The sequence below is a fragment of the Danio rerio genome, chromosome 25 (assembly GCF_049306965.1).
Source record: "Danio rerio strain Tuebingen ecotype United States chromosome 25, GRCz12tu, whole genome shotgun sequence".
NCBI classification, from domain to species: Eukaryota; Metazoa; Chordata; class Actinopteri; order Cypriniformes; family Danionidae; genus Danio; species Danio rerio.
This window is the reverse complement of record NC_133200.1, coordinates 17,089,586-17,115,631: the sequence shown is the minus strand read 5'-3', so window position 1 is coordinate 17,115,631 and position 26,046 is coordinate 17,089,586. Positions and strand designations below refer to the sequence as shown.

Here is a 26,046-nt window from a genome sequence, read left to right as displayed (position 1 = left end):
GGACACAGACACACGGGACAGCACCGCTGAGCTTCCTGGTTATATGGCTCCTCTGCCTTCACATTTGGCTGATTCTGCATCCACAGACCAGAGGAACAGCAAGAGGAAAAGGCAAAGCAGCTGAAGCCAGCAAACACTGTCCACCTCTTCCCAGAGACTGGCAAAACGCTCTCGCAAAGGTCAGCACAGCTCAAATCTTCCAGATCATATGACTCAGTTAGGAAATGATTTTTCATTGAAGACACTGCAGCATGTTTTTTTCTTCATTCTTCATTTCTTGTGCTTTTCTGTGTTGCAGACTTGTACCTGAAAGGGCCCGTTGCTGGGACGAGGTGGATTCGGCTCTGTGTTTGCTGGGATCCGCAGGTCTGATGGTCTGCCAGTAAGAGCCTCTCTTCACTCCTTCATTCAGACATGCTTTAGAAATGTTGCTGTCAGTAAATGTCATGTGTCACAATCAGACAGGTGTGATTTACTCCGCTTTTTCTGTCTGCAGGTGGCCATCAAGTACGTGCCGAACCCCAGAGAGACTGAAAGTTGTATGTTTTGGTGTGAATCTGCTGTGTTTGCCGTGTTTGATTCATTCCTGGATATAATGGAGAGTTTGTCTCACAGGACGGTCAGGGTCGGCTGCCGCTGGAGGTGGCGTTGATGACCCGCGTCACTTCAGCTCTTGTCTGCCCCAGTGTCCTGCAGCTGCTGGACTGGTTTGACCATCTCAGACGCTACATCCTGATCCTGGAGCGTCTTCTTGCCAAGATCTCCAGCGCTTCTGTGAGGAAAACGGCTGTCTGGAGGAGCGTCTGGCCAGGAAAGTGCTGGTGCAGCTGATCGTGGCGCTAAAACACTGTGAGAGCCGCAGCATCCTGCACCAGGACGTCAAGCCAGAGAACCTGCTGATCTCCACAGAGTCTCAGGACATCAGGCTGTTGGAGTTCGGCTGTGGAGACCTGCTGAAGCGCTCGCACTACAAATACTTTGCAGGTGAGTTACAGAAGGAAACGTTCTGTTGATTTTTGTGAACTTCAGCTGATCAACTAAAGGGAATTTGTCTGTACTGGAGCATTTTGAGCAGATATTTGTGGTCTTCTTGTGTCTCTTAGGCACTCCTGCCTACGCTCCTTCTGATTGGTTTCGCAGACATCGCTACAATGCCACTTCAGCTGCAGTCTGGTCAGTAGGAGTGAAGCTCTACAACATCCTGTGTGACTGTTTCCCCTTCAGAGGCGCACAGAGGGTCACATCCCGAAGCAGACTGACCTTTCCTAGGAGCTTGTCAACAGGTAAGAGATTCAGACACATTCAGAGTCTGCGTGGAGAGCGAGCAGAAGTGTGTTGTTTTTAGTTTCTGAAGACATGGTTGTGTGCAATAGAGTGCCATCAGCTGATTCGCTGGTTTCTCAGTGCAGCGCTGGCTGATCGGCCCAGTTTAGATGATCTTGAGCACCATCCCTGGTTGCACTGAACAGGTGGCCAGTGACATTACACTTATCTGAATCCAGCAGTCATGGCTTATGTTGTATTGTTAGGTTTCGTGCAGATAAACGCTGTCAATGATTTGTAGAAGGAGAGCAGGAGGGGCAGAGGAACTGAGGACAACAGATCCTGATCCTGAGATTCCTCTGCTGCGTCTATTCGGCTCTGTGTGAAGCTGGAGGAGCTGAAGACACACACACACACACACACACACACACACACACACACACACCAGCTCAGAGTGCAAACTAGTATAGTGTGTTTTTAAAATGAGAACATGCAAAAGAGCAAATACATAATAGAAGTAAAATAAGCCTAGAGTAATCTAAAAGTTTTAAATAATTAAAAAAATGTCAGTGTTTTTCCATCGTGTTTTTAAAGAAATAAAATAGATTGTATAGCCAATTACCTAAACACTGTGTCTTTTTCATTGAAATATAAAGCTTTAAAGCTACCTTTCATGTCCAGTAAACGGTATGTTTAATGTAGCAAAGCGTATCATCAGCCAATAGGTTATAGTTGGAATAAAGATGCTGGATGCAGAATGTATGAATGAGCTTTAATATATTCAATAAAACTTTAAAGCAATTCTTATTATTACCACATTAATCTTTAGTTTGTCATAAACTACAAAAACCTCTTTTGAAGATTTTATTTAATAAATGATCAGATTACTGATGACAGAAAAGCAGAATCCCAATGAAAGATATTCACCTGGAATGTCTATTTATTCTAGGATTTACATAAAAAGGCATCAAAGTGTATTTACATATTGAACTGCCCATATTTAAATTAAAGATTTGTCACGATAGCAACACTATGAATGCAAAATTAATTATTTCACTCTGCTAGTCATTAGGTTTTAATGAAGAATGAAGGTGTCTGAATCAAAAACACTGAACAATGAGTCCATAAATCACATTAATAAATGTAATCACACTCATTCAGTGAAGTTTTACAGAGACTCACTCACTATCAGCACAATCCTTTATGAGAAATGGAAACGCAGATACAATTATTTATTGATAATACATGCTTTACACAGCAAACACAAGATGCTAAATTACACGCTTAGTAGTTTCCCGTAGAAAACCATTAAAAGAAAACATTTAACATTCAGTTACAGTATCTTACTCCTGATGTTTACAGTTAGTTACTGTGATCAGCTGATGAGAAGGGATACATAGCAAGTGTTTACAGACATTTGCTTTATAATAAACTACAGTAAGTGCTAACAGAGTACATGTTGCATTTCAGTAACACACTGATGACAAATATACATACAACATACAGCGCATCCAAAGTATTCATAGCGCTTCACTTTTTCCACAATTTTTTATGTTATAGCCTTATTTCTAAACGGATTAAATTAATTTATTTACTCAAAATTCTACACACAATACCTCAAAATGACAATGTGAAAAAAGATTTTTTTGAAATTGCTGCAAATTTCTAAAAAATAAAAAACCTAAAAAATAACATGTACATAAGTATTGATAGCTTTTGTGGTGAAGCTCTAAATTGAGCTCAGGTACATTCTGTTTCCACTGATCATTCTTGAGATGTTTCAGCAGCTTCATTGGAGTTCACCTGTGGTAAATTCAGTTGATTGGGCATGATTTGAAATGCCATACACCTGTCTATATAAGGTCCCAGGGTTGACAGTGCATGTCAAAGCACAAACCAAGCATGAAGACAAAGGAATTGTAAAAACTGTAGACCTCCGAGACATGATTGTCTCTGAGCACAAGGCTGGGGAAGGTTACAGAAAATTTTCTGCTGCTCTTTAAGTTCCAATGAGCACAGTGGCCTCCATCATCCGTAAGTGGAAGATGTTTGGAACCACCAGGACTCTTCCTAGAGCTGTCCAGCCATCTAAGCTGAGTGATTGAGGGAGAAGGGCCAAAGTCAGGGAGGTGATCAATAACCAGATGGTTACTCTTAGCTCCAGCATTCTTCTGTGGAGAGAGGAGAAACTTACAGAAGGACAACCATCTGTGCAGCAATCCCCAAATCAGGCCTGTATGGAGTGGCCAGTCAGAAGCCACTCCCCGCCTGGAATTTGCCATAAGGCATCCGAAGGACTCTCAGACCATAAAAACAAAATTATCTGTCTGAGGCCAGATCTAAATCCTATTAAATATCTTTAGAGAGATCTGAAAATGGCTGTACACCGTCGTTTCTCATTTAACCTGATGGAGCTTGAGAGGTACTGCAAAAAGGAATGGGGAAAATTTCCCAAAGGCAGGCCTGCCAAGCTTGAGGTATCATATTCAAAAAGATTTGAGGCTGTAATTGCCGCCAAAGGTGCATCAACGAAGTTTTGAGCAAAGGCTGTGAATACTTATGTACATGTGATTTTTCAGGATTTTTATTTTTAATAAATTTACTACAATTTAAAAAATCTTTTTTCACATTGTCATTATGGGGTGTAGTGTGTTGGATTTTGAGGAAATAAATACATTTAGTCCATTTTGGAATAAGGCTGTAACATAAAAAATGTGACAAAAGAAGTGAGAAGATGTTTCTTGAGAAAAGTTTATAATAATTTCCAAATAAATCTGTGAAATGTAAAATACAGTGTAATTTATTGTTCATCTAAAGTTGTATTTTGTTTATTATAAGGTTACAAATTAAAATAAATAATCAAATAAGATCAGGTAATTTTCTCAAATATTCAAGCTTATTTTTTTTATATAAAACCCTTTTGCACATTTTTTAGAATAACTAACTTTTTAATTAAAACTATATCTTGAATGATATCTTTTCCAATGAAAAAAAAATTCTAATAAAGTTTGGTCATACTTCCAAGCCATAAAATGCAGCTATACAGTCAGAATTATCATTTTAATTATTACCCAAATGATGTTTAATAGAACAAGGACATTTTTACAGTATGTCTGATAATATTTTTTCTTCTGGAGAAATTTTGATTTATTTTCAGCTAGAATAAAAACAGTTTTTAATTTTTTTTAAAAACATTTTAGGGACAAAATTATTACCCCCTTTAGGCTATATATTTTTTTCTATACTCTACAGAACAAACCATCATTATACAACAACTTGCCTAATTACCCTAACCGGCCTTGTTAACTTAATTAACCCAGTTAAACCTTTAAATGTCACTTTAAGCTGTATAGACGTGTCTTGAAAAATATATAGTCAAATATAAATTACTGTCATCATGGCAAAGATAATCAGATATTAGAAATGAGTTATTAAAACTTTCATGTTTAGAAATGTGGTGAAAAAATCTTCTCTCCGTTAAATAGAAATTGGGGAAAAAATATACAGGGGGCATAAACTCAGAGAAGCTAATAATTATGACTTCAACTGTATATATGGTCTTATTCTGTAAACAATATATGTTCTTTATTGTTTTGTTTGTTTTATTTATTTTATTGTCTGCCTAGAGCAACATTAAAGCACCATTTTTGGCCAAGACAAATTTCCTCTCAGGGACAAATAAAGTTTATCCTAATCCTAATCCTAATCCTAATTAGAAATGCCTCACGTAAGCAGTAATTTGTTTGTTGTAAGTTGATGCAAAGATGATATAATACATTCATAAATGCATATCAGTATAGTTTATTTATAAACTTATTTCGAGAGGATCACTTGTTATTATTGCTTGCAGCTGGTCTTGCATTACTAAATTTATGATTCACCAATCAGACAATTCCTAAGCCACTATAAAAACCCAAATGTCCATATCACAGCCATCTTCGTTTTGAACAATCCCCCCTTCCACCCCTACTCCTCCTCCTTTCCTAGATGAGTGGCACAGTGGCCCAGTGGTTAACACTGTAGTCTCACAGCAAGAGCATCACTGGTTTTAGTCCTTACCAAGCCAGCTGACGTTTCTGTGTGGAGTTTACACGTTCCCCAATTGACTAATCCAAATCGGCACCATAGACATGCTCCTAGTAAGTAGTTGTCTCTTAAGAAGAATCACTATCTGTTCATCAGCTACTATAGCAGGGGAGTTCTTCAGATCTACCTGAGCTCAAACTCCCCTCTTGCCTTGCAAACGTGAGGGAGCCCTGGGCTCGAGGATCTTATGAGCTCAGGGCTCTCTCCCGGGACAGCATGCAAAACAAGCTTTATAATCAATCATCAGCTAAGTGTGAACTGTTGAAATGTCATTTAAATGATCTAAATATTAAAAACTTTCAAGGATTTCAGATGAGCATCAATGTTGTTAAAAGGGTACCTTTGATTTTTATTATCAATACAAATTACATTAAGAGTGAAAAAGATGTGTGGTCTTTTATATAAACAAAACACTCCAGAGATGTTAATGTCTGTTAATTTTACCAGGAAATGATCATCAGTATTGTTGGAGTCTTCCTGCTTCGCATTAGATCTGATGCCTTCCCCTGCTTGGTGAATGGTTCCTGTTCCTGGTTTACCTGTCGCTGGTCAGAAAGAGCAGATCTGAGAGATCATCTCAACATCCTATAGTTCACTGTCAGCTGGATTAAAAACACTTGGGTAAGTTTTTTTCATTTACTTTACTGGTAGCTGGGAGCTGATGTCTCCTGAGGACATTTGAGCCATGATGTCAAGTGTGTTTGGTAAGAACTCTTGACACCTGAGTTATCATTAGCTCTGTTTCCATCCAAAGATGTGAATTAGATTTATAAAGCACTGTTTCTATCAAAGAGAACAAAACAGTCACCTTCTGATAAACCGGCAGCAGATATCAAAAAGAAATATGAAGTTTGCTGCAGTAGTAAAAGCCACTCTAGGTCTTTTTTCTTATATAATCAATTACTTGTGCATCAGAAAACAAAGCCGAAATGAAATGAATGTTGCTTTTGGAAGCGTGAGACTCATTTTACTCATAATCATTTTATAACGTATATTGTCCAAGAGATCGATGTTAATATTAAATGCTACTTTCGTGCTTTTATTCGGGTTTTTTTCTTGCCTATTTACTGGTTTAAAAACCTTAAATTGGTCCATCTCCACCTGCTGATGAAAAAGCAGCTGAAAAACATCAATCTGCAATCTATTGCTTTTTCTTCAGGTCCCAGATGTAATGTTTAAGTTTGATAGCCAAATTTGATCTACTGAATTTATGAACTGAAATAAAATAAACTGAAAATTGCCTTTTGAATGTTTGGGTCATATTTTTAAACAAAACTGGATATTTTGGAAGTGAAATCTGAAAATTGATGTAACGGGGAATCTGAGGCTGTGTTAGATTCCATGTGCAGAAGTTTATTAAAGGGGTTAGGCAGAGACATCAACGAATAAACAGGTAGAGAGTCTGCAACATGTAAGCAGTCCACTCCAATAGCAAACACAGGGGCAAATCCAGACAACGTAGTGAGAGTGCAGGCAGAGATTCAGTATAACAACAATCAGTCCAAAACAGATCAACTAACACAGGTGCAAATCCAGAAGACGTGGTGAGAAGGCAGGCAAAATTTCAAGGCATCAACAAGCAGTCCAAAACAGAGCAAGAGGGCAAAGACAGATCACGTACTTGATCAAGGCAGGCAGGGGTCATGCACAGACAGGCAGTCATGAAAGTCTCTTGAAAAAGCTTGGTAAGAAAGTTGAAATAGCAATACTTGACACCAACTTTTTCTTCTTCTTCTTCTTCTTCTTGTTTTATGGCGACTAACTCATTAAAAGCAATATCGCCACCTACTGTACCAGATCTTATTCTGATTATGAGCCTGAATATTAGAAAGGCCATCAAAAAGAAATGAGGAGGGGGGTTAGGGAGGGAAAGGGACAAAAAATAAAAAACCTGGACATTTCACATTCTCCAATCTTTGCATTTAGACCACATACTCAGGTCAGCGTTGCGTGTTCAGCTCCTCTAACATATAGGCCCTTTATGACCATGATTGAGAATACTCTCATCTATAATTATTGTCCTATAATCTATAACCTAAACTCGAATCCTCTATATACCTAATAAAAGCTCCATATACTTGTCAATCTATTATACCTTTTTACTAAAATAATTTAAATATCGTTTTATCTTCCTCACACTGACTAAATAACATATTGTGATGTTTGTTATATTTGCTACATAAAAATAGTGCATGATCCACATTTTCAGTTACACCACATTCATCACATTTCCCATCTTCATGTAAACCCATCAATGCAAGTGTTGCATTTAATCCTGTGTGTCCCAATCTTAATATTGATAACCACACCTCTTCCTTCCTATTTCTTCCTTAATATAGTGTTTTCCCTACTGTCTGTATAATACTATAGTGCCATCTTCCAGGATTACTATTATCCCATCTAATTTGCCATTTATTTATTAGTTTTTCCTTTAAAAATTTATTTTGCCTCTCTTTTCCCCAAAGGTACATTCATCTCCACCTCTTGCTTATTTAGTGCTTCCTTTGCTAATTTGTAAGGTTGGGTGAAGCGGCAGGTCCTGAGACCCAACTGCATGCTCAGACCAGCACTTTCTAGCAAGTAGCAACATCAAACACGCGAGTAAGGTTATTGATTATTTTAAAGCGATTCCTGAAAATAACCAGGTTTTATGGCATAAATCAATGTAGTCTAAAATATTACACAAACAAATAATTATTTCAGTGTTTGATTTGATCAAAATTAGTGTCAAAAAAGCATTATTTTATGATATTTACAGCATGCTCTCATTTTCGGTGTTGTACTATTCTGGGACAATTTTCTAGCAATGTTTTCTGGCAAAATAAAAATTTTTAAAGTAAAAATGTTTAATTAAAAAATGCGATTATTATTTGTAACATATTTTAGTGCTATGTAGGTCTACAGTACATATTACTGTATTATCTATCTGAAAGTGCTACCAGACAATAAGAGTAACACAATAACAGTTTATCAATTATTAATAAGTTTTGTAATGATTACAAATAAGTTTTTTGGAAATCAAAAAATCAGTTAATCTGCATAGAATTTACAGTATGAGCTCTTTTAGGTTAAAGCAAAAATAATTTGCTTGTGACTTGTGTATTTTTTTTTCCTAGACTGATTTTACAATGGCGAGGCAGTGGCGCAGTAGGTAGTGCTGTCGCCTCACAGCAAGAAGGTCGCTTGGTCGCTGGTTCGAACCTCGGCTCACTTGGTGTTTCGGTGTGGAGTTTGCATGTTCTCCCTGCCTTCGCGTGGGTTTCCTCCGGGTGCTCCGGTTTCCCCCACAGTCCAAAGACATGCGGTACAGGTGAATTGGGTAGGCTAAATTGTCCGTAGTGTATGAGTGTGTGTGTTAATGTGTGTGTGGATGTTTCCCAGAGATGGGTTGCGGCTGGAAGGGCATCTGCTGTGTAAAAACTTGCTGAATAAGTTGGCGGTTCATTCCGCTGTGGCGACCCCAGATTACAGTTTTTTTGGATTGCTTAAGCACGATTTTCAAAACAGGGCCCGTGTTTTCAAAACAGTACACACAATTAGCACAACCACACACCCAATTAGCAAAACACTACAGATCCTTTGCATAATTAAACACTCTTATAAAAACTATAGACTTATGTTTAAAAACCACACTTTTTTACCATAAGAAACACACATTTCACATTTACTATACACTGTTTGCACGAGTTACACACTGCTGTGATAAACATAAAACACTTTTAGCACTTCTACTTCCCTATGATTAGAGTAAGCTACCATCAACAAAGTACAAATATAAAGTAAATTCATCAAACACTACTCAAGAACAATGTTGCACCTTGAAGAAACTCATTTATTCCTCAACATGTCCAACATGTTTACATGAAGATTCAAAGTACTGTAATGTGTCACTTTATGTATTGAACTGTAAGTTAGACATTGTCTCTTCGCCTAGCTGGATCTGGCATAAGAATTATCAATATTGCAATGTTGTCCTTAGCAAGACACCTTGGAAAGAAATGTCTTGAATGTAAAATCTTGTATTGCTGCTGCCTCCATCTGGTCACAGGCCTCCTCCATGGCTTGGATGAGGGGTACCTCAGCTTGGAGATGAAGATCATATACCTTCCACCACTATGCAGAGAAAAACTCTTCTATAGGGTTGAGGAATGGAGAGTATGGTGGAAGATATAGGACAGTGAAATGTGGATGTTGCTAAAACCAGTTCTGAACCAGAGCAGAACGGTGGAAAGACACATTGTCCCAGACAACAATGTATTGCGTATGATCGATTTGATTTGCTGCTGTTATGTTGTGCAACTGGTCCAAGAATGTAAGTATATGTGCTGTGTTGTAAGGATCCATATGGTCATGGCAGTGGAGGACCCATTCTTTGTAATGGCTGCACTGCACAGAGTGTTACTGTATATTTCCCCCACGTTGCCCTGGGACATTGACTATAGCCCTGTGGCCAATGATGTTTCTTCTACTCTGTGTTCTCGTCAGGTTGAACACACCATCATCTACGTAAATAAACTCATGCTTGATCTCCTCTTCATCCATTTGTAAAACTACCTGAAGAACAGTGTCAGGCAAAATTGTGTAGTTCAGTGTAGATCTAGTATTACAGTACAGTAAAAGATTATGAGACAGTATGCAAGATCACACTGCTAAAGTGAATACATACCTCTGCATAATCATGCCACAGCCTTTTCACCCTTCCGAAATTGTGCTCGAAAGGCACTCCATAAATTTGCTTCATTTGAATATGTTTTATGGTGTGTGACAGTGTTGATATTGAGACCTGATGGTTTTCATTGAAACTGGCATTTTTTAGTGCTTAAACACCTGATTGGTGTGTCTACAAATAATTAAACAAGTGTTTGCACACCTGTCGACTGTGTTGAACCAATTGGTTGGACGGTGCAGTAATTTGACAGTCAGTGCTTTGGTATTGCAAGGAAGTGACTTTATGATAGATTTTAGTGTGTAATGTATGTTAAGTGTGTTTAGTGTTTTGCAAATCACTGTGTGTAGAGTTTTGCAACAAGTGTGAAGCTAACACTGTGCTTATAGTAGTGCAAATATGGGCTGATGTTTTGATACTTGTGTGTAAGGTTTTGCTAATAGTGTACTACTTTTAATTTTAGTGTGTAAGCAATCCAAAAAAACTGTAATAAAGGGACTAAGCCGACAAGAAAATGAATGAATGAATTTACAATTTAAAAAGGGGGTCTTTGCCAGCACTAATACAGTGCACCAAAGGCTGCAGATATTTCCGCTATTTTTTGCTCGATAAATGAAAAATATCCCCAAAAAGAATGTAAAGCATTTATTTTATTTGATGTTATTTTCTACGTAAAAAAATAATTATTACTCCAATTATTATTTTTCACCATTTTTTTATGCATTGTTGCTTTTATGCACAGCTTGACTTGTAGAACCTTATGAAAAAGTGCACAAAATAAAGTTTGTTGTTAGAAAATTACTCTGAATACTATAATTTATTGTATGTGAAGAAATGTATAGTATACGAAGATAATATTAATCCCCTTAACTCAATACGAAACAGTGATAAATCCTTAATGATAAAAAAAACAACAACAATAAATGTCTGAAAATATTGAAGTAACTGAACAATGTCTATTTACAAATATAATGAATACAAATACAACAGAATTAATGCATTAAATCAAAATCTAGTATGTTTAATACTTCATATATTAATGTATTCAATCATAGCGCAATATTTTGTTTTTTTTAAATAGTTTAGGTTACAATTTAGAAACAGCTGAATTCAGGTTAGTCGATCTTTTAAACAGCAGGTGTGTGTATCTGTCTGTCTAAGTATTGCTCTGACTGTGATTTTGGTGTCACATGTAGGTTCAGCAACTGTTCTGAGACCGAGTAAAAGTCATGAACCGGAACATATTTATCTTCTATTGTTTGTGTTTATTTCTGCACAATATTTCAGGAAAATATATTTTACTACCACAACAATTAACCCAGCATGTGATATGAAATACAGTTTAAATAATCTGTTATTCATCACTGTATATGTCCTTATAGACGTGCTGTTTTAATGTTCAGATGTTTTAAAATGTTTGTACAGATTCAGGCTGTCAGCCAGACAGAAAATATTAAACCAAATGATTATTTCAGTGTAAGCCATGAATAACAGTCTTTGCTTGTAACAGAACTGTGGATGTGTGGATATGGGCAGTTGTAAAGTGATGAGTGGTTGGGAATGTGTATGTATTTACATTAGATACTACTCTGCACATTACTGTGCATTCATGAAACATGACAATAATTCTTGGTCTGTTGTAAGTTTTTAGTTGTTAGGATCATACAAAATCATATTCTCCTCCCTCAGATGCTGTGAAGTGATGGAGTCCAGATGCTACAGGCACAGAAAAAGATGCAGCAATGGAGGAACACAGCGAGCACCTATCAGGAAGAGTTGGAGGATAGTAGAAATAAAGACTGAAAATTAAAATTTCACTTGTGTTGTCCATATTTCTGTTTTGTAGTTTTTTTTATTTATTCTTATTAGATGTGTCTGTTTGACTGTGATGTAAATCTGTGACTATATGAACAATAAATAATTTGCTTAATTGTAACACTATTGCATCCTCAAATAATGTATTAATTATGATTTACAGGTGATTACAACGTCATAAAGTCGTTCAGGTATAACTGGACCGAAATCGGACCTGATTGCATTTCAATGCTTTAAATAATAAGTTTGATTATTTTTATATGTATAATTTAATCTATTAAAGCACAAATTATGCAGTTACGCGTTTTAAAAACAAACCTGAATATGGCCCAAACGTCCAGAACATGATATATTTCGACGTGCAGGAACCGTGTAGAAAAGACGTGCGATTCACGGCCAGATGGCGAAAAAGACCTCGGTTGCATTTTAATTTTGGTACTGCTTTTCAACCACGCGACGTGAATTGTTTAACACAAAACGAAAAACAAAAAAAAGTGTCCAGCACCAAATCCTCCATAGATCAATACGATTTAAACAGAGTTTTATATAATAAGTCAACTCCACTGATAATGATAATATTTTAGCGATTATATTTTATCTCAAAGAAGAATTTTACTAATTTACAAGAGAGGCATAAAAAGGGAAGGACATTATTAATTATTACTGTTTTTGTTTTATTATTCAGATGACCAATTTCTGAATAGTAAGGTTATTTGTGCCTACCAGTTTATTTGTCCAATAAATCATAATACATTTTTTCTTTCTCTTGTGTGGACTGATAATTTATGGACTATTTTAGCCCAACCCTTCATATTTCTTATTCAATCTTTTATGTTTGAAACACTAATGTCCACTTATTATTGACTGTGATAAACAACTTTAATACGTTTATATGCTTTGGTAAAATATCACCTCACTGATGATTTTTTTTTATTATTATTGACTTCAATAACAAAGATACAAAATCCAATTTTACGCATAAAACAATGATAATAACAGATCAGGATAAATAATATAAACATATATATAAAAATTAAATTAAAAGAGAAACAAAAGAGATATATATATTACACAGATACAGGAAGAGGAAACAAGGAGTTATGTATCCGTGATATTTCCAAAATATTTATCATAATAATCCAAGAATATGTCACTTTTGTTGTTATTAACTAGTCTAAGAGATTTATTAAAAACATCAATTTCAATTAAAAAAATGTGGAAAAGAAGGCTGTGAATTGGAGAATTTTTGTTTGTGAATAAAATATTTTCCATACAAAATAAAAAAGTTAATAATGTAGTTCTCTGATATATCAGTTTTGCCTTTATAGTAACAAATAATATCTTGAAGTTGTAAGGGTCTGGAAGAAGCAATCTCACTGATGACGAATAAATAGAACGAGAAGAATGCCGTTACGTCATAGCCGACAGAATTCCTCAGAGTGACAAACGATCGAGTACAGTGAACAGTGATTTAATGACTTTAGCGACTTGTTTTGCATCTCAAACAGCAAATAATATGTCGACTGTGTTTTTTACTCGAGATAATTTGATCACGCCTGTATTTGTCAACAATAATCATCAGAGTGACACGATGGCTTCTCCTACACCTCGTACCACGACGAGAAGCCCAACAGGTGAGATGAGAGTTTACAAAAACGGTGTATTCCCACCTATTGTTTAATAAAAACTATAATAATAATAATATTTTAGAGGCAAATATTCAGTTAAATGAATAAATATATACCCAACTTTACCTGCATAATAATAAATGTCTATATCTGTTTCTGTAACTGAAGTTCTGGAGCAAGACTTTTCTTTTCATTTGGATTTCTAAGACTGATTGTTAAATGTTGAAGTTATAATTTACTCACAGATTTCTTAACTGAAGATCTAGAGCTAGAGAAATTGTTCACTTTGAGTTTGACAATTGCTAATGGAAAGCTGCAAAAATGTATATTTAGTTTCATTATTTATTTTTTTTTTGTGGTGGAGAAGTGGTGCTTGAGGAAGAATGTAGATGTAGATGTGGCACCCACTGACAAAAAATTAAATAAAAGGCTTCATAAATTTAATTAAACATTGTGATGGTGATTGTTAAATAGCTCAAACTATAACTATGATAAAATATTCTATAACTCAGAATATTGACTCAAAAATGAGTTATTATAATAGTTTGCATTTCGTGTGAGCAGGTGTAAAATGTTTATTTTTGCAAAACAGTTGCTAATAGGATTTTTCCTAATGTCTAAAATGGATGACTTATTGACTATGATGTTGTTTTTGTCATTTTATGTCATAGAAATGATTTGCAATTCCACGTAATTAATTGTAGTTTTCAAACATTTTCTATTATAATTGTACTTTTATTGTTGATATTTCTTTTGTGTGATTGTCTTTTATATGTCTAATTTTCAGCAGTTTGTCTATTGTAAACCTGTGGTTAAAGAGATTTCTAAAATTTCCCTGTTCATTTCCTTTACTTTAGAAAACCCAGAGAACGGGAGGAAAGGGAAAAGAGTCTCTGCTTTCTTTAAGAGAGTATGGAAGGCTGCAAAGCGCCCTTTCCTTAGCTCTGACCGGAGCAGAGTGGTTCCCTTTGAACCACAGTCAGATAACGACAATTTCGAGCACCTGCCTGTTCCAGGTCCCTCCAGGACCGTCGCAGCACATGCAGACCCTGAGCCGGTGTGGCTGCCAGGCCAGGTCTGTGAAGATCCTCAGCCGTTGAGTGTTCCGGGCCCCTCCAGGATCAAGCAAACAGCAGATGTGCCGAATGCAGATCGGGCCCGTCCTGAGTCCTCAACGGCCCTCACAGGTCATGTTGACCCTGAGCAGATGCATCCGCCAGTCCAGGTCTGCGACAGTCTCGAGTCGTTGGCTGTTCCAGGACCATCCAGGATCCAGTCAACGACCATCGCAGATCATGTTGACCCTGAGCAGATGCGTCCGCCAGTCCAGGTCTGTGAAGATCCTCAGCCGTTGAGTGTTCCGGGCCCCTCCAGGATCAAGCAATCAGCAGAAGTGCAGAATGCAGATCCAGCCCGTCCTGAGTCCTCAACGGCCCTCACAGGTCATGTTGACACCGAGCAGATGCGTCCGCCAGTCCAGGTCTGCGACAGTCTCGAGTCGTTGGCTGTTCCAGGACCTTCCAGGATCCAGTCAACGACCATCGCAGATCATGTTGACCCTGAGCAGATGCGTCCGCCAGTCCAGGTCTGTGAAGATCCTCAGCCGGGCCCCTCCAATATTAAGAAAATGACGGATGCAGATTCGGTCAGTCCTGAGTCGCCTCCGTCTGTTCAAGACCCCTCTAAAATTGATGGGACTGATGGTGAGTCATCCTGAATTTGGTTCATTTTATTTCTGCCATCTGTTATTTTTACTCTTTGTTGTTTTAGTTTATAAATCAGACAGTGTCATTTGTTGTACTGTTGGTGTGTATTAATTAATACAGTAGTAAACATATATGAGTACACCCCCACAAATCTCTCATTTAAATTCAGATTTTCTATAGGATGCTTTACACTATTCTTTATTCTAATATCTTTCCATTTCTAAAAATGTTCTGTGACTAAAATATTATTTTAATAAATAAATCTGTTTATTAAATCAGTTTTGTTCAAATGCACCAATATATGTTACTATATATTACCCATATTCGCTGAGAAATGGATAAAATATTCATTTTCAAAATGGGGTGTACAGCATATATGAATATTCTGAGCACTGTAGCTGCAGCTCTGTTCATGGAGATGTTTCTGTTTGTTTTCTTCATTTTAGAAAAACCCAAGAAAGGAAGGAAAGGGAAAAGAGTCTCTGCTTTCTTTAAGAGAGTATGGAAGGCTGCGAAGTTCCCTTTCCTGCATTTTACGCCACAGCCTGAGCCAGAGTCAGAGCCAGACCCAGACCTTGAGTCAGTATTTCTGCCAGGCCAGGGTCCTGAGGAGGATTCTGGGCTCACTCGTGGTAAGTCATCATTCTGTAACTCATAATTAATATAAATTATTAATCAATTTACTCCTGCAATTCTGATAGAAGTTACTGATATTAGATCATTGCATTAGATCCAGATTTAAAGGACAGAAGTCATTTATTTGATCTGTTTCATACCAGACAATCCAAGTAAATCTTCCTGCTTTTTTCTGTTTTTCAGGATTTGATCTGTCTCAGTTTGAAGTCGGAGACATGATTGGAGAAGGAGCTTTTGGCCAGGTGTATGTGGCATCTCACAAACGCAGTAAAAGAGTAAAGGTAGAGAACTATTTTTTAAAATTCAGTCAACATTTTCCTCCTGATTATTAAATATAAATAATTTGTTGGCTTTAATTTAATTTGTTGTTGTTTTTCCGAAGGTTGCCCTGAAGTGTATGGTGAAGAGTCAACAGGACCGTTATCTGGACGTTGTAAGTTGAATCATTCACACAACAGTGAAAATGTGCTGAGCATTTACTCATCCTTCACCCAGAGACAAGTTTTGAACACATGAATGTCGGGCTGTGGAATTAATTAAAATTCATTTAACATTAATGGAGATGAAAATGATCATTGATTCATATCCCGGTCTCTTGTAAAGCAGTCTGCATTCATTTCTACACAAAGCTGGAAATCAGTGAAATCCTGTAGCGGGACTTTTGCAGCATGTGATGTGCTTGATTTATTAGAGTGTATATGATTCATTCAATAGTGCTAAAGAGAGCTTGTGCTGTTGTGTGCATGTGCTCTGCCTCAGAGACGGACAAAACACACACATGTAGAGTCCTCTTTTAGCTTAAACTGCATGACTGAATGCTCAAATACAAGCAAAAATGTGTCGGAACATGGAGCTTAGTGATTATTCACACAGTGAAGTTTGTGTTACTGTACTTTGTGCCATTCTGCTTTGGTAATATCTTTGAAATCTGTTTTCTTTCTAGGATGGTCATTCCACACCTGTGCTTGCGGAAGTGGCAATGATGCTTAGGTTGATGAATGCTCCGCGATGTCCAAACATCATCAGATTACACCACTGGCTTGAGATTGAGGACAACTTTGTTCTCATTCTGGAGTACGCAGAGTCATGCAAGACCTTGCTTCAGTACATCAAAGATACAGCGGACATTGAAGAAAACCAAGCACGCCAGTTAATGCGTCAGTTGATCCGAGCTGTAATGTTCTGCACTGAGCGTGGAGTTTTCCATGGTGATATACACACAGCGAACATCCTGGTGACTCTACCCCGACTAGAGCTCAAATTGATCGACTTTGGATGTGCTCAGCCAATTACCCAAAAGCCTTTCAACAAAAGTGACTATCGAGGTGAGTTGGCATTTTGTGTCAGTTTCTTTGGTCACAGTATTGTCTTATGAAATGACTGAATTCTGGAAATGTCTCTCTTACAGGAGCTGGACATGGCATGCCACCCGAGGCTTTGAGGTGTCGTGTATTCCATGCTTACCCGGCATACGTCTGGACAATAGGCATCATGCTGTATGAAATAATGCATGGACGACTGGCCTTTAATAACAGACAGTCAATAATGTTTGGCTGCATTGAGATACACCCCAGATTATCTACAGGTAAGCAGACACCTCTGAACAATCTCAGCCTCAGTGACAGAATAAAACATGTCAGTCATAAGTAAACTGGATTAAATATAATGCTTACAGGACCTGTAGATATTAAAGTCACTTAATTGAGGATGTTTTGTAACATTTGATGTTGTAAGATTTAAAGACGTTCATGAATCTTGAGTATGCAGACATATTTCACACTCTCTGTGACACTTTTCAGCATGCGTGGACCTGATTTCCCAGTGTTTGATCCGTAATCCAGCTAAACGGCTACAGTTACACCAGGTAGAAGAGCACTGCTGGTTCAATCCAACGACCCCAAATCCTGTGAAGCAGTTATACAAGAGGAGGTAGAGGAACACAGCGAGTTTTATGTGACAGCCCTTCATATTACTGCTTAAATAACTTTGTGTTGTTTCTTCATTTTAGAAAAAACTAAAGAAGTGAAGAGGAGGAGGAAGAGAGCACCATTTCCAGACATTTCACAAGACTGTTAAAGTTATTAATTACTCCCTCATGTCATTCCAAACCTCTAAGACCTTACTTTTCTTCAGTGTCAGTTCATGACGTGTGTTGACGAGAGCTCTGTCCTGCACTGTATGTGTGTCGCACTGCTGACGTTTACCTCAGATGTGCCCACGCTTTGTTTAAAAGAGAGGAAGTCGCGCAGGCCTCTGGGTTAAACATCAGCAGTGTGTCACACATACAGTGCAGTACAGAACTTCTTTAGTCATTATTTCTGTTTTATTATTTCAGAAAACAAGTGAAAATATTTGAGATGAAAACTCTCTGACCCTCCATAAACCACAAAGATGAAGAAATGTTGAAATCCCAGAAAACTTCATCAAACCATGAGAGCCCTGTCCTGCGCTGTATGTGTGTCGCACTGCTGACGTTTACCTCGGATGTGCCCACGCTTTGTTTAAAAGAGAGGAAGTCGCGCAGGCCTCTGGGTTAAAACGTCAGCAGTGCGACACACATACAGTGCACTGTGCTCTTATGAACGTGTGGTTTGAGGGTCAGAGAGCTTTCAGATTTCATCTAATGTTTTCATTTGTGTTCTCAATATGAAGTAAACATGAATTTGAACTAATGACATGAGGCGAGTAATTAATGACAATAATGGTAATTAATGGTGCCTAGACCGCAGCTCTGCACAAGACGTTTGGCCAGAGGAGAAATGGTCGTGCCCAACTGAGCCTGGTTTCTCTCGAGGTTTTTTCCTTCACTTTAGTCAATTGGTGAAGTTTTGTTCCTCGCCACTGTCGCCGCTGGCTTGCTTGGTTTGGGACTTGTGGAGCTGCGCATCGATGGATTTCCTCTTCAGTGTTTGGACTTTCAGCAGTGACAATTAAACCACACTGAACTGAACTGAACTGAACTTCAACTGTGAAATCTGGACTGACACAGTTTCAATTTACTTCTATGTTAAGCTGCTTTGACACAGTCCACATTGTAAAAGCGCTATAGAAATGAAGATGAATTGAACTGAATTAATGCTAAAACTCCATTAGGAAGTCCAGTGCTGTCACAGTTTTCTCCTCTAAAGTGTCATCAAAGATCTGCTCAACTATTTTCTACCTCATAAATGAATCTGGTGTTCTGTCATAAGAGAGAGAGATTGTTTTATAATTAAGTGTTCATAATTGTTTTGTAATGAATTGCTTTTATTTATTGTTAATAATTCTAATAAAGTCCTGTGAATCAAACTGAAGCTCTGATCATCATTTCTGTGACTTTTCTAAATGACTCCTTACTCAATTAAAGAGAGAGTTCTCCCTAAACTATTTACTCAAGCGCTTCCAAACCTTTGAGTTTCTTTCTTCTGTTGAACACTAAAAAGAAGATACTTTAAGAAATCTGAAAATCTGTAACCACTGACGTCCTTAGTAGGGAAATAAATACAATAAAAGTCAATAGTTACAGGTTTCCAGCATTTTTCAAAACATCTTCTTTTGTGTAAACAGAAAAAACTCATCGTAAGGGCAGAGTAAAAGATGACAGAATATTCATTATTGGGTGAAGGAATCTCTTTACCGAACAGTAGTGCCATATACTGTTTACTAAGATTTAACACACATTTGTGGAGCCTGTTTAGCCAAATGGAACCACAGAGAAGGTTTTACTGTTACACAATATGTTGTTTTATATTACAATATCACATACTGATAAAACAAATATTTCCCCCATGCTACAGTCAAGATTGCAGACCACCCTTTGAGACTAAATTGTTCAAACTTTGACAATCTCAGCTTAAAGCAACAGTTTAGACTTGAGTAACTGGACTGTGTTTGACAGCTTTCATGTGTACGGCTCCAAGAGAAGTTCCTGAATACCTAAGGTCTACTTTTTAGATGCCAAGCAGATACACTGCACAGGTCAAACATTGTTTTTATAGGTCAGACATTGGGAACACAAGCAGCTCTGGGTTCAGGCCTGTAAGAACAGTCTCATGATGATTTCAGTGTGATTTGGGCTGTCGCTTGTAGAAGCAGCTGTTCTGCTCAAAGTTACTGCCATCACAAGCTGTCCACTTCCTGTCTGTTCTTCATTGTCCAGCAACATTAAGAAGAAATCTCCAAAATAATAGATAAAAGAGAAACATGTTAAATCATTAAAGAAACACAAGACACCAGTCAATCACATTACAGCATCTTTTAGAAGAAACCAACAATGACTGAAACACATTTCTGTCCTACATTTAAATGTCTGAATGTAAAGGAATAAGGATAGCAATAGTGCTCAAAATAAAGGAAATGATGTATGTGTCCTCCTGGTTTATTTGTGTTTCACTACTGAAAGATATCTAGTCAAATGTTACTTGCAGTTCATCAGTCTTGCAGTAGTCAAAAATACACTGTCTGGGTCAAAATGAGTGATTTTTCTTTTATGCTGAAAATCATTAGAAGTAAAGATCATTCAATAATTTTCCTTCGGCTTAGTCCCTTTATTAATCTGAGGTCACCACAGTGGAATGAACCGCCAACTTGACCAGCACATGTTTTACGCAGTAGATGCCCTTCCAGCTGCAACCCATCACTGGAGAACATCCATACACATTCATTCACACACGTACACTACGGATAATTTAGCTTATCCAGTTCACCTAAAGCGCATGTCTTTGGACTTATGGTGAAAATCGGAGCACCCGGATGAAAATTCAACTTTAAATTAAATACTTATCATGTTTCTCTTGATTTTTCACGTTTATCATATTTTTATTTCATTTTTCTTCTCAACATTTTTAGACTGACCTTAACACTAATCAAACATATTTGCACAAATATATTAGTGTAAAGTATCCTATAGAAAATGAATAGTAAATTAAGAGAGAGAGATGTGTGAGGGGTGAACTCACTTTTGCTGAGCACTGTACATGTATTACTGCATACATTTCATAAATAGACTAGCGCTTATAAACTCATGCTAGTCTATGTATGAAATGCGGACAGCACTGTATATATACAGCTATCTGTTCTGATGGATTCTGGGGTACATTAAAGTTTTTAATGAAATTATAAATAATACAGTAATTATTTTAAATAAATGAACAGAGATGGCAAACTTACACACGTCCTTTACTCAAGTAGAAGTACAGTTACTCATGTTTAAATGACTCTAGTAAAAGTTAAATCACTGTCTACACCTTTTGTACTCAAGTAAAATACATAAGTACAGCCTGAAATAAGTACTGAAGTATAAATATTCATCACTACACGTGTTTAGTTTCACAGTGGTAACCACACTGCACATCACGTATACATCTATACAAAATAACTGACATTTCTAATTTCTTGGTAAAGATTTTGTGGCCATTTTTCAGCTGTAAACTAGTCAAACAACATCCCTCTACAATATTGTCCAATAACCCTGTTTAAAAAGTTGCCCCATGTATCATTACCTGGACACAAAACTCAACTTTACACCTGTAATGAACAATAGCTGCCATCCTACATATACAGTAGCCTAAAATAACCTAATGTAAAACTAAAGCGGCTTTCCCTGTACATTATCGACAACAATATAGACTTATAGACAATATAGACTTATTTAGACAATATAGACTTTATTTAAATCTATTATGTTGTTACTATTTAAATCAAAGATTTAAATGCATTACCAATGAAGAAGCACTCAACAAATGAGGTTAACAAGAAATATTTGAGCGAGTCACTCCTAATAAGTCAATTGTTTTAAATGAATCTGAATAAACAATTCAGTGACAAGGATAAAGATTTGGCGCCACCTATTGGACATATTGGTTTCAATTTAAAGGAACCTCTAATAAAAAAAAAAATAATAACGCTCTACTTTAATTTTTAGCATTTGGAAAAATCTCATAATTAAAATAGTTACAAATTGAAGGTTAAATATGACATCTAAGATGTAAATAGATGACATGTAAGAGAGACATCATTTTAGTGTTAATAAAGGGCTTTGGACAAACCATTAAAGTATTTTGTGTGTCTCCTGTGATCCGATCGACCAGAATGCATCTTATTACCTGGTATAAACATAACACCAGTCCATTCCTTCTCTCTCATCTAAATTCATCATTCTTACCGTCCCCATGGTAAGCTTAATAAACAGGCCTACTTACGGCGTGTGATGAGAGGTTGAAAAAGCCACACACTGCAGCACGCAGGCGCACAGTGACAAAAAAACAAAACAAAATGTTTGAATCAAAATGGAGATCAAATTGCACAATGACAATAAATATTATAGATTGCACCACAAAACACAGTAAAACTGAAGGAGCCTGATGTAAAAATGTAAGGAGTAGAAAGTAAAGATATTTCTGTAAAACTGTAAGAAGTTGTCTGAAAAATAAGCAGTTGAGTAAATACTGATACCAGACAAATCTAGCCTACTTAAGTACACTAACTAAGTATTTGTAAAATTTTGTTACTTCCCATCTCTGTAAAAGAATTAATATATATACACAACAATTGTGTCTGGTTCTTAAACCTGATTGGTTGATAGCCATGTGATAATCTGCCAGTAACAGCACTCGTATCGCCTCTTCACATTTCGACAAATATTGCAGCTGTTGGACAACTTAATGTACTTTTGAGGCTTTTTAGTCGAGAATGTGGTTGTTTAGATTACAATTATGCAGTTTATTTATAAGGATCCTGCCTATTTTAAAAATGTATAATTTCTGAGAGACATCGTGTTGGTGGCCATTAGATCAAAGACGGTGAGTATGGTAAAGCAACATTATGAAGCTGCAGGCCTGGAGACACAACTGCACACTCAGAACTATCCTTTTCTCAGACATTGCCATCTGCTTACACTATTTATCCAGCCTGATCTCACCAGACAACGTAAGCATTTTACGTTTTGTCAGTTAAGTGGCTAATTCATGAGTTCAGTCATACAAAACTGTACAATTTTTAAAAGGAGGCATATGACACCCAACCTCACTCCTAAACTCAGGCGCGACCCTAACCAATTTGGCACCCTAGGCAAGATTTCAGATGGCGCCCCGTCACATTGCAGTAAACTCCACTGCTAGTGCAAAGTCTTAAATAGCTTTTTGACCGACTACTACAAGCTGGGAAAACGTCAGATAAATATGCCAATGCAATTAACGTCATTGCTGAATAGATCTAATATTTACACATTTGCTTGAGGAAGGAATGATGGGGGTAGTTACATTACTATTATTACTATTTTCTATAACATCCTTCCATAACATTGGCGGACGTTAAAACTAACAGATAGCACTATAGCTATTTATTGATTAGCAATCTGTCAACGTTGGGATGTAAAAATTATGGGACAACAAATAGCTTCAAATGATAGAATACATAGCAAACATTAGAAAATATTGACAATAAAATAAAAAGTTTAGCCTATTAAAATTAATGGCCTTTACTGAAATTAAATAAAATTTTAAAATCTATTTCACTTTTAATTGTATTTGATTATCGATTAAAGTTCCTATAGTTATTTCAAGAGTTCACACTTAGCTGATGATTGAAAATAAAGCTAGTTTGGCGTGCTGTCCCTGAGCTTATAAGATCCTCGAGCCCTGGGCTCCCTCCCATTGCAAGGCGAGAGGGGAGTTTGAGCTTAGGTAGATCTCGATGCCTCCCCCTCTTGATTGTTGTAGCTAAGTGTCAGATATGGATGCTGAAAGGTGTACTCAGAGTTTAGCTAAGGTATTTGGATTAATTGTTTAGAGTGCTTGTTTTTAAACTGTGGAGGGAACCGGAGGACCCGGGGAAAACCCACGCGAGTATGGGGAGAACGAGCAAACTCCGCACAGAAATATCGTCTGGTTTGGAATTAAACCAGGGGCATTCTTGCTGTGAGGCAACATCGCTAATCGCTGGCCACCGTGGCGCCCGTTTGAAAGAAGGGAAAGTAGGGTTGGGTATGAGGGTTTCTTCAAGACAAAGATATTGAGATGAGAAAAGTTTGGTTATTTATAGTGAGTTAAGGATCGTCTGATAGGATAATCAGTCGTTAGCTAAATTTGGAACAGCTGTGAACAATCATAAGCACGTGATCCTCTCGGAATTTGTTTATAAATAAACTTCACTTAGTGAAGAGCAGGAAATGATTCTCTCATTGTGGTTGTTTGATAACAAAGGTGTTAATGTAAGAATGCACAGATCTATAATGAAAGCATCCGACTAATTTAGTGTGTGTTTGTGCTCATTTAAGAGAAAATTAGTTGTGTTTAAAATAAAAAAGGAGGGAGAAAAAAAATGAATAAAAGAAGCACTTTTCCGACAGTCCCTTACTGAGAGCTTCTGTCAGCGCGAGCTCTCCGGCTAAACGCATATTGCGAGGGCAGAGGTCGTGAAAACGTGAAACTGTGAAACATAATCAGCTTTGTCTTTTTGTAGGAAACACACTTTAGATGTTTTTAGAGTAAGAGGTTTTTGAATTATTGCCGTCTATCACTGATTGTGTCAGGAATATGGAAAACAAAACCAACTTAACCGCGCTCATTTCTGGCACCCCCCTGGATGTACAGCTCCCTTAGCATTTGCCTATACTGAATATATATGACACGGGCCGGCCCTGCCTAAACCCAATCTTCATTAAGGGATAAGCAAATCTTACTAAATTGTACAAGTTAGATTGTTTGAATTCATACAAATTAGACACTAAATGAAAAAGTTATATGAATTGTCGTGAGATGGTGTTAATTTTTCTACTTTAAAATATTACGCTGATTGAATACATTATTAGATGAAATATTAAACTCACTAGAATATGATGTAATAGATTAATTCTGTTGTATTTTTATCAATTGTATTTGTGAACAGATATTGTTCAGTTACCTAAATATTTTCAGTCATTTCTAGTTTTTGTTAACTGTAAGGATTTATCACACTGTTTAGTATTGAGTTGAGGGAAGGAATATTATCTCTTTCTTCACGTTCAATAACTTATAGTACTCAGAGTAATTTTCTCACAACAAACATTATTTTTGTGTACTTTTTCATGAGGTCCTACAAGTCACCGAGCTGTAAACAATGCAGAGAAAAATAATAATTGGATTAATAATTATTCATTATGTAGAAAATAACATCAAATGAAATAAATGCTTTACATTCTTGTTGATTTTTTTTTTCATTTCTAGAGAAAAAAATACTAAAAATATCGGCAGCATTTGGTGCACTATATTAGTGACACACAAGTCACAAGCAAATCAATTTTCCTTTAACCTGAGAGCTCATGTTGTAAAAGCGTGCTGGTCTGAGCGTGCAGCTTCATAATGTTGGAGGAGACGGTTGACGTTGTCCATCAACGAGATGGTGACAGAGACCGCATTATAAGGCTTTGGAGGAGGAGGAAAAAGCCAGCATCATTTTAAACTACAGCTGATCAAATCATTATAAAACTGGTAAATGACTTTCTAAGTCTCTCTCGTTTGCAGTGTTAAGTAAGCTATTTGAAAAATTTAGTGAGCTAAGCTATTAGCTACTCTACTCAAAATATAGCTTAACTACACTAAAAGCTACCCTCTGGGAAATGTAGCAAGCTGAGCTAAAAGTAGCTTAGCAAGAGTAGCTTATAGCTACATCTAAGCTATTTTTGCAATTTTCATTTTTAAATCGAAGCAACTTAAATAAAAGTCGAACATGTCTTAGTGATTAATAAAACTGTCAAAATATGAGGCATAATTGTTTAGTTCAATTATTAACTGCAAAAAATATGCTGTTCTGGGCGTCACAGTGGCGCAGTGGTTAGCACGATCGCCATACAGCAAGAAGGTTGCTGGTTCAAGCCCAGGCTGGGTTAGTTGGCATTTCTGTGTGGAGTTTGCTTGTTCTCTCCGTGTTGCAGCTGAAAGGGCATCTGCTGCGTAAAACATATGCTGGATAAATTGGCGGTTCATACCCCTGATTAATAAAGGGACTAAGCTGAAAAGAAAATGAATGAAGAATATAATGTTCAGAATAGAAAGAAATGACAGTAAATAACAGCTAAAACAAAATAATGCAATAAAATGAGGTGTTAAAATATTATAGTAATTCATAGTAAAGGGAAATATTTAGGAATAAGCATTATATTGAAAATATATTTACAACTCTTCGTTAATGAATTACACAACATAATGTCGTACAGGGATGGGCAGTATTTATGATACATGTATTTAGTATTTTGTCATTTGTAATTTTTGGGTTTATGAAAATTGGTTAA

At 36.9% G+C, this 26,046-nt stretch overlaps 2 protein-coding genes across 2 annotated transcripts; both read left to right on the top strand.

Moving 5' to 3' along the window:
* Positions 1–595: 595 nt before the first annotated feature.
* Positions 596–4,443, top strand: LOC141380997 (serine/threonine-protein kinase pim-3-like). The gene is made up of 4 exons (XM_073943214.1): positions 596–619; positions 723–984; positions 1,104–3,943; positions 4,159–4,443. Exons 1-3 carry the CDS (start codon positions 596–598, stop codon positions 1,343–1,345), a joined length of 528 nt encoding a protein of 175 aa, XP_073799315.1. The 3' UTR covers positions 1,346–3,943; positions 4,159–4,443.
* An 8,587-nt stretch (positions 4,444–13,030) lies between these two features.
* LOC137489340 (uncharacterized) lies at positions 13,031–19,993 on the top strand. Its single transcript, XM_068217512.2, has 9 exons — positions 13,031–13,464; positions 14,316–15,161; positions 15,611–15,796; positions 15,984–16,081; positions 16,183–16,233; positions 16,744–17,125; positions 17,209–17,385; positions 17,600–17,729; positions 17,809–19,993. Exons 1-9 carry the CDS (start codon positions 13,305–13,307, stop codon positions 17,816–17,818), a joined length of 2,040 nt encoding a protein of 679 aa, XP_068073613.1. The 5' UTR covers positions 13,031–13,304; the 3' UTR covers positions 17,819–19,993.
* The last annotated feature ends 6,053 nt before the right edge of the window (positions 19,994–26,046 follow it).

What these genes read in the sequence shown, in the direction of transcription:
- LOC141380997 (XM_073943214.1), top strand. Translation starts at nt 596, where the DNA reads ATGGAGAGTTTGTCTCACAGGACG. An exon ending in AGAGTTTGTCTCACAGGACG is followed by an intron (nt 620 to 722) that starts GTCAGGGTCGGC and finishes TGACCATCTCAG; the next exon opens with ACGCTACATCCTGATCCTGG. An exon ending in GCACTACAAATACTTTGCAG is followed by an intron (nt 985 to 1,103) that starts GTGAGTTACAGA and finishes TGTGTCTCTTAG; the next exon opens with GCACTCCTGCCTACGCTCCT.
- LOC137489340 (XM_068217512.2), top strand. Translation starts at nt 13,305, where the DNA reads ATGACTTTAGCGACTTGTTTTGCATCTCAAACAGCAAATAATATGTCG. An exon ending in GGATTCTGGGCTCACTCGTG is followed by an intron (nt 15,797 to 15,983) that starts GTAAGTCATCAT and finishes TCTGTTTTTCAG; the next exon opens with GATTTGATCTGTCTCAGTTT. An exon ending in AACGCAGTAAAAGAGTAAAG is followed by an intron (nt 16,082 to 16,182) that starts GTAGAGAACTAT and finishes GTTTTTCCGAAG; the next exon opens with GTTGCCCTGAAGTGTATGGT.